The 8,748-nt window shown below is 48.0% G+C and overlaps 1 protein-coding gene across 1 annotated transcript in view; it reads left to right on the top strand.

Moving 5' to 3' along the window:
- Positions 1-2,756: 2,756 nt before the first annotated feature.
- Positions 2,757-8,748, top strand: part of CCDC69 (coiled-coil domain containing 69) — a 47,934-nt gene continuing 41,942 nt past the window's right edge. The window contains exon 1 of the mRNA XM_036847295.1: positions 2,757-2,775. Coding sequence (XP_036703190.1) covers positions 2,757-2,775 — 19 coding nt within the window. The remainder of the gene's footprint in view (positions 2,776-8,748) is intronic.

The raw sequence follows: 8,748 nt of genomic DNA, 5'->3' as shown, positions 1-8,748 counted from the left end.
TGACCTCCAAGTTCCCTTTCAACTTTGAGAGTCTGTCTACATAGTAGAAAACTGGAAGGAACACTAGAAGTTATTTCAATCTCCTCTGACCAGCCTATTTTAGAGATCAAGAAATTGAAGCCCAGAGAGGGACAGACCTTGCCGAAGCCCACCCAGCTGAAATGGGATGAGAATCCAGGTTTCTGGCCTCTTAGCTCAGGGCCACACTGCTGGGCAGAATTGCAAAGCTAATAAGAGCACGAACCCCTTTCTCACCTCACCCTTCTGAAACCTGAGAGCAGCTGGAGGCCTGACAGTACCTTGAGGAGCAGGGGTTGGACTGGTTGGGCAGGCCCAGCAGGGCTGGGGAAGGTGCCAAGGGAGGGCCCAGGGTGGGAAGCCCCACCCAAATTTGCATTGCCTTAATATCCCCAGATTTTCATCTCATTAGAGCCTTTGCCTGGAGCTGTGATTCTCAATGCTGGTTACACACTGGAATCACCTCAGAGAGCTTTATTTTTATTTATTTATTTAATTTAAAAAATTTTGGCTGTGTTGGGTCTTCGTTGCTGCGCTCGGGCTTTCTCTAGTTGCGGCGAGTGGGGGCTACTCTTTGCTGTGGTGCGCGGGCTTCTCATTGCAGTGGCTTCTCTTGTTGTGGAGCACGGGCTCTAGGCGCGTGGGCTTCAGTAGCTGTGGCATGTGGGCTCAGTAGTTGTGGCTCGCGGGCTCTAGAGCGCAGGCTCAGTAGTTGTGGCGCGTGGGCTTAGTTGCTCCACGGCATGTGGGATCTTCCTGGACCAGGGCTCGAACCCGTGTCCCCTGCATTGGCAGGCGATTCTTAACCACTGCGCCACCAGGGATGTCCCTAAATCCTTCTTTTTAATGGCTGTAGCACCGGGAGAGCTTTAAACAAATCACCTGGGAGCCCAGGCCCAGACTGCAGCCCATGGTGGGACACATGCAGCAACATTTTTTAAAGTAACCCCCAGAGGATTCCAAGGTGCAGCCAACTTGCAGAACTACTGGACTAAAGCAGCTTTTCTCTAATGGTAATACACATGCAAAACACCTGGGATCTCATTAAAATGCAGATTATGATTCAGCAGGCCTGGGCAGAGCCCAAGAATTTGCATTTCTAAGAAGCTGCTGATGAGGCCAAGGTTGTTACCCAGAAGACCACAGAGTAGCAAGGGTCAGTACCAGACACTGTCTCCACCACTGAGCTGCAGGGGTGGGATACAGATGGAGTCACTATTTCCTTCCAAGGAAGGCATCTGGTGAACTTTCCCCTTCTCCTCTGTTTACTGAAACCCAGCAGAAAGGACAAAGCCTCAGCTGTTCCCAGGTTCTCACTCTACACCTCATCGCCCTACTGCGTGTAGAGGCAGGATGGATTCCATGATGTCTGAAGGTCAGTCCACATGCAGCATCCTTTGGTTCTGTGAAGTGTCTAGCTTCAGTGAGCGTCTCAAGGAGAGCTGGGTGAATCCAAGCAGGCTGTCCTGAAGCCCGTTCTTTGAACAGGTCTGCTCAACCTTTGCTACCCTTCCTCCTGATTCCTTCCCTGCCCCTTGGCTGGCCTCCAAAGTGGTGCTAAAGATAATTTGAGTTTCACAGACCCTGACTGGTTTGCCAGTAATTTTCCAACCAAGGACAATCCTATTGACTTCTCAGGAAGGAGGGCAATACCTAAGAACCTTACTTGTCTGATGACTCCCACCAGGGGTGGGGTTGAGGGGGAGGGTATGAGGATCTTGTGCTTTCTGAGGGCTTGGGACCTGGACTCAGGGACAGGCTCGCAATGCACTGGCAACAGATTTCAGCCGGGCAGCACCACGGTCAAAACTCCTTCTTGGGGACCGTGACAGTTGAAACCGAGTCCCCCTAAAACTGAGTTCCCCCTCTATCCAAAACTTTATTCCCTTTCTTGTCCCCTCTGACCTCAAGGCTGTGCTAACTGAACACTAATCAGCTAAGCAGAGAACTAAAATTGCCGTTGTCGATAACATGTTAATGTACCAAAACTACTATTATCGATATCATCATTAAGGTAGAAACTCAGGTTGTTTCTCCAGGACAAGATGAGCTAATGGACCCCCGAGCCATGGACCACCTGGCCAGAGAATCATAAACCAGAGATAGCCTGACTTCTTGAAATTACGATTAAGAAATGTCACAGAAATGTCACAAGAAGATGATTAATCCCAGCCTCTTTGTTCCTCCCCTTACAAAAACCCCTAATCAAAGACTAAGTTGGAGTGGATCTGAGGCTTGTCTCCCAGCTCCCTACCTTGGCACCCTGCAGTAAGTGTTGTTCTTTTCTTCACCACAACCCAGTGTCAGTGGCTTTGCTTCGCGTTGGAGGAGCAGACCCGAGGTGGGTTTGGTAATACAGTCTCCAAAGCATTCTATTAGCTATCTCATTCATTCATTCAACAAGCATTTGCTGGGCAGAGCAATGCCAATGTCCCGACCCTAGGCTGCAAAAGTGAATCTGCCAGCACTCAGAGTACTCACTCGTATTGCTCCAGGTGCCTCGCACAACTGCAAGGCTGGGCAGAAATGTGAGTGAGGCCGTCAGCCGCCACCTGTAGTACGTTCATTCTGCCAGCAGGGGGCGACCGCTACCCAATTCGGGCTTCTTGTTTCCTGACACACTGGCCCAGTGTGGACAGACCTGATTTTTCAAGAGAAGCTGGAAATCCAGATATTTATGTGAATGTTTCAAATCGTTAAGGACTGGGCAGCGAATTAAGATCCTAATAAAAGACGGCATGAGTCTGCAGGACGGATGTACCGTAAAGAACCCCAGTGGGCACTCTCTGAAGTTTTGAGTGTGGGATCCTGAATTCATTCAAAAATGCCAGGGCTTTACATCATTCGTCTAACGCCCGCATTTGACATGTGGGGAGACTGAGGTTCAAAGAAAAAAGGGACTTGCCCAGCTTTGTTAGGGCAGAGCCAAGAGTTGGAGTCGGGCGTCCTGACTTCTGGTCCAGGTCTTCTTGCGGTGGGAAGCTTTCCCACCAGAACCCTGGGGTCCTCAGCGACACAAGATTCTATAGCTCCGGCAAGGGCGGGTTCTGAGAGCTGGTCCTGCCCAGGGGAGCCCTGACGGGCCTGGGGAGGTCGCCAAAGCCCAAGGGCAGGAGGGGGAGCCGGAGTTTATTTTTAGCTGCCTAGAATGTGCCTCTAAGCCTTATTTAGACATCAGGCGGCAGGGTGAGCTGGAGGCAGCAGGGGCGGGGGAGGAGATAGCTGCCTCCCCCTCCCCGGGCTCCTCTTACAACTGCTCTTCCCTGCCTACCCCTTATCATCCTTTCTGGGGGCTCTGGGGCTGCTCTAAATAGCAGCCCTTGCTGGCATGGGCGCTGTCCTGCTCCGGCTGGCTGGCTGGCTTCCTCCTCGACCTCCACCCCTTTCTCCCCATTCCCCACAGTCCCACAGAGAAATAGAACTCCAGGGTCCTAGGATGTTTTCATCTTCTGCGGTCACAGATCCCTTTGAGAAGCTGTAGTAATTTACCACGGTGGCTTAGAGCTTATTTTGTGGAGTGTCATGGACCTGGGTTCGACTCTAGTATATGACCCTAAGCAAGTCCTTACACTCCCCAAACCCAAGTTTCCACTTTAGTACAGTGGAAATAGTAACACCTCCAACCTCCCTCATGGTTCCTGAAGATTAAATGTGATAAAATATGTACAGACCTTAGCTTGCCGTAACAAATCCTCAATAAATGATGGCAATAGTGATTAAAGCTACAGACCCTCTACCCAGAAAAAAACTGAATTGCTCATACATGCAGAGTTGTGAATGTAATTTCAGGAGGTTCAGGTAGCCTCTGAGGCCTGCTGATCCCACTCCAACTTTGGACTCAATCCAGCTAATTCATCCATTCATTCATTTGTTCAACGAATCTTTGTTGGGAATTTTCTGGTGGTCCAATGGTTAGGACTCCATGCTTCCACTGCTGGGGGCCGGGTTCAGTCCCTGGTCAGGGAATTAAGATCCCGCAAGCTGTGTGGTACGGCCAAAAAAAATATGTATATATACTGTAGGAGTTTATTAAATTTAGAAAAACAAAACAAACAAAAAACAAATCTTTGCTAGAGCTTACTCCATGCCAGGCACTGGGTAAAGTGTAGGGTGGGGAGATGTGAGGCCAGAGAAGTGAATGTATGTGAATTATCCAGGGTCAAAATGCAAATCAATAGCAAGCCAAGGATCAGAATGAAAGTCTCTCTCTTTTCTAAAACAACTTTCTTTTTTTTTTTTTTTTTTTTAATTAATTTATTTATTTTTTGGCTGTGTTGGGTCTTCGTTTCTGTGTGAGGGCTTTCTCTAGTTGCGGCGAGCGGGGGCCACTCCTCATCGGGGTGCGCGGGCCTCTCACTGTCGCGGCCTCTCTTGTTGCGGAGCACAGGCTCCAGATGCGCAGGCTCAGTAGTTGTGGCTCACGGGCCCAGCCACTCCGCGGCATGTGGGATCCTCCCAGACCAGGGCTTGAACCCGTGTCCCCTGCATTGGCAGGCGGACTCTCAACCACTGCGCCACCAGGGAAGCCCTAAAACAACTTTCTTGAGGTATAAATGATATACAAAAAAACCTGTACATATTTAACATATATGATTGGATGAGTTTGGACATATGCATGCGCCCCTGATACCATCACCACAGTCAAGGTAATAGACATGTCCATCACTTCCTAAAGTTTCCTTGTCCCCCTTTGTTTTTTGGTTTCGTTTTTGTGGTAAGAACATGAAACATGAGATCCCCTTTCTTAACAAGTGTTTCATGAGATCCCCTTTCTTAACAAGTGTTAACTGCAGACCCTATGTTGTACCACAGATCTCTAGAACCACCTTTCTCTGCTTCTTTGAGACTGTTTGAGATACCTCACACAAGTGGAATCATGCAGTATCCTTCTGTGCCTGGTTTATTTCACTTAGCATAATGTCCTCCAGGTTCAGCCATGTTGTCATAAATGGCAGAATTTCTCTCTTTTTAAAGGCTAACTTTTTTTTAAACTTTGGTTGTCTGCATACAACCATTTATCTGTCAGTGGACATTTGGGTGTTTCCATATCTTGGCTTTTGTTAATAATGTTTCAGTGAACATTGGGAGTGCAGATAACTCTTCATGATCCTGATTTCAATTCTTTTGGCTATATACCCAGAAGTGAGAAAGCTGGATCATATTACCATATTTTTTAATTTTTGGAGAACCCTCCATACTGTTTTCCATAGCGAATGTACCATTTTACATTCCCACCAACATGTACCAGAATGAAAGTCTCTTGAATGCCAATCTTGATTCCTTTGAGGAAGAACTTCTGTCTCTGAAAGGGGACCACAATAAATACCCCTTCTACTCACAATCACAGTGGATCTGAGCATCCATTCCCTCAGGACCCCTACCTCAGCAGGCCCTTGCTGTACTTTCTCCAGCATGCCCTATCAATGTTAGCCTCTGCTTGCATACCTCCCACAATGGGGACCTCACTCCCTGTCAAGCCAGACCCCTGAATCTTGGACCAGTTGGAAGGTCTTTCTTCCCAAGGAGCTGGACCCCACATTCCTGGGCTACCCTACCCACTAATTCTAGTTTTCCAGGACAGCTCGGAACACTGATCATCTTCAAGTGCTTTGGATGCAAAAGTGCCCTAAGGGGCTTCCCTGGTGGCGCAGTGGTTGGGAGTCTGCCTGCCAATGCAGGGGACATGGGTTCGAGCCCTGGTCTGGGAGGATCCCACATGCTGCGGAGCAACTAAGCCCGTGCGCCACAGCTGCTGAGCCTGCACGTCTGGAGCCTGTGCTCTGCAACAAGAGAGGCCTCGATGGTGAGAGGCCCTCGCACAGCGATGAAGAGTGGCCCCTACTTGCCGCAACTGGGGAAAGCCCTCGCACAGAAACAAAGACCCAACACAGCCAAACATAAATAAATAAATAAATAAAATTAAAAAAAAAAAAAGTACCCTAAGGAAGGAAGAGTGGAAATGGGGTGACCTGGAGATCTGATCTCCTTCCACCCTGCCCACCTTCCAAGCCCTGCCTGAACTCGGGCTCTCCCAGCAATCCAGGTTCCGAGGCTCCCTCCCTCTGCAGCTACTTCTTTAAGAAGCACCACAGAGGCTGGTCCTCGCTACTGTCCTTGGATCCTGTCCAAGGCGCTGATTTAAAAGGTATTGCAACGTTTTTTCAAAAACAAATATGTGTTGTAACCCAAGGCCCTGGTAACCACAGCACTGCTGGCTGCTACAGCCAAGAGGAAGGGAAACTGCCCACTGCCTACCCCACAGCACCCAAGCTCCACTGCCTCCTTGCAGTACCCGCCTCATTACCATATTATCTCAGGCTGGGAGCCCAGTGGGGGCAGGGCCAGAGTTGGACCTGGGGGCTGCAGGCCTTCTGGACCGAAGTGCCTTTAGGAAGCACCCCGGCTCCCTCCTGAACCATTCCAGGAGATGTTTGACGGCTCCAGGAGAGAGCTTTCTGTCCGCCCTCCACCTGAGTCCCCAGAGTGACCGTGAATAACGCCAATCTGATAGTGCCACTCCCATTGCCCACAGGATGAAGTAAGAACGTCTGAGAAAACCATAATTCAAAAAGAGTCATGTACCAAAATGTTCATTGCAGCTCTATTTACAAGAGCCAGGACATGGAAGCAACCCAAGTGTCTATCAACAGATGAATGGATAAAGAAGTTGTGGCACATATATACAATGGAATATTACTCAGCCATAAAAAGAAACAGAATTGAGTTATTTGTAGTGAGGTGGATGGACCTAAAGTCTGTCATACAGAGTGAAGTAAGTCAGAAAGAGAAAAACAAATACCGTATGCTAACACATATATATGGAACCTAAAAAACAAACCAAAAAATGGTCAGAAGAACCTAGGGGCAAGACGGGAATAAAGACGCAGACCTACTCGAGAATGGACTTGAGGATACGGGGAGGGGGAAGGGTAAGCTGGGCAAAGTGAGAGAGTGGCATGGACATATATACACTACCAAACGTAAAATAGATAGCTAGTGGGAAGCAGCCGCATAGCACAGGGAGATCAGCTCGGTGCTTTGTGACCAGCTAGAGGGGTGGGATAGGGAGGGTGGGAGGGAGGGAGACGCAAGAGGAAAGAGATATGGGAACATATGTATATGTATAACTGATTCACTTTGTTATACAGCAGAAACTAACACACCATTGTAAAGCAATTATACTCCAATAAAGACGTTAAAAAAAAAAAAGAAAGTCTTGGCCAGGGACCTCCCTGGTGGTCCAGTGGTTAAGACTCTGCGCTTGCACTGCAGGGGGCATGGGTTCCTTCCCTGATCGGGGAACTAAGATCCCACATGCGGCGCGAGAAGGGCCTTCAAGGCTGTCCTGTCTACCTGCGTCCCCCTCCTTCCCTAATCTCACCCAGTACTCCAGCCACACAGAGCGGCTGAGCCCCCCTGAAAACCCATGCAGTACTGTGCACTGGGCACTCGTGTTCTCTCCACTTTTTTTTTAATTTTTAATTTTATACATATGTGTATACATAAGTATGTATGTGTGTGTATATATATCTATTGCAAAATGATCAGCACAATAATGTAAGTTAACACAGTCATCCCCTCACAGAGTTACACTTCCCCACTTTCTTGACAAGAAGAATCCTGGCCTAATCTACACAGCCCAGGTCAACCATCACATCCCTGAGGAAGCCTGCCCTTCCCTTTCCTCCCAGATAGAGTTCGTTACTCCTTTTGCTTCCATGGTATTTTTCCATACCCCTTGTTAAATTATTTGTCTACCTAAACCAGAAGCTATGTAACCTCCTGCAAATATTTTGTTTAGCTTGCATGATGGCGTGTGTGTGTGTGTGTGTGTGTGTGTGTGTGTGTGTGAGAGAGAGAGAGAGAGAGAGAGACAAATTTTACTTTAAAAAACCCCCCCCAGATTTCTAATTTCTCTTGAAAAATCGGAAGGTCAGGCCAGCTTGGAGTTTCATTTCCTTCTAACAACCATCCACCGCAACACATCCACTTGTGCTCCTTTTAGAGGGGTATGTGGTCCCCAGTTTAACTCCACCCCTGTCTTATGCCCTCTTCTCATTTATGTACCTACCCAGCCTTGTAGACAGTTAGGTTTTAAGCCTTGGAGCCGGATCATGCTTCTCATGTGTTCTGTTCCCATTTACAAATATTCCGCCTCCTTGTCCCCATAAACTGTTTAGATGTCCTAGAAATTCCAATATGTTGGCAAAGAGTAAATGAATAGAATCAGGTCAATAAAGAATATGAATGTCACAAATTCCTTTGCTAAATCATGTGTTCCAATTTTTGACTTGGAAAACAGGCCCTGCCTCACCATCTTCCAACTCTCACTCCAGTTAGTTCCCTGTGGGTAAGATGCTCCCATTGGAGTGGAGCAAGGAAGGTGGCATCAGGGCAGGAAACACCAGTTTTCCAGAAAGGAGAGGTTTAGGGCAGTTATCTGTTCAAAAAGGGTTGCTTAAATTTTGATTACATAGCAAATGATATAGGTGGAAAAATATTCATTTTTCAAATGAGATGGGCTGGTGGAAACTGGGATTGCACTAAAAATATACAGTAAGTTTGTTTGGAACCGAATGGAACTGAGAACGTGATGTTGGGTGGGAACGTGCAGAAGGTGTAAACAGTGTGGGGCGTACAGGAGGCGACAGGTAGATGGTTGACTTCCAGCCAGACAAGTCAATATCCATCCTTGATATAGGCCTGGAAAGCTCCCAGCCCCCAGCTAGT

Source organism: Balaenoptera musculus, chromosome 3 (genome assembly GCF_009873245.2).
Source record: "Balaenoptera musculus isolate JJ_BM4_2016_0621 chromosome 3, mBalMus1.pri.v3, whole genome shotgun sequence".
In the NCBI taxonomy this organism is placed as follows: Eukaryota; Metazoa; Chordata; class Mammalia; order Artiodactyla; family Balaenopteridae; genus Balaenoptera; species Balaenoptera musculus.
The sequence above is the reverse complement of the archived record's forward strand: the minus strand, read 5'-3'. Positions and strand labels throughout refer to the sequence as shown.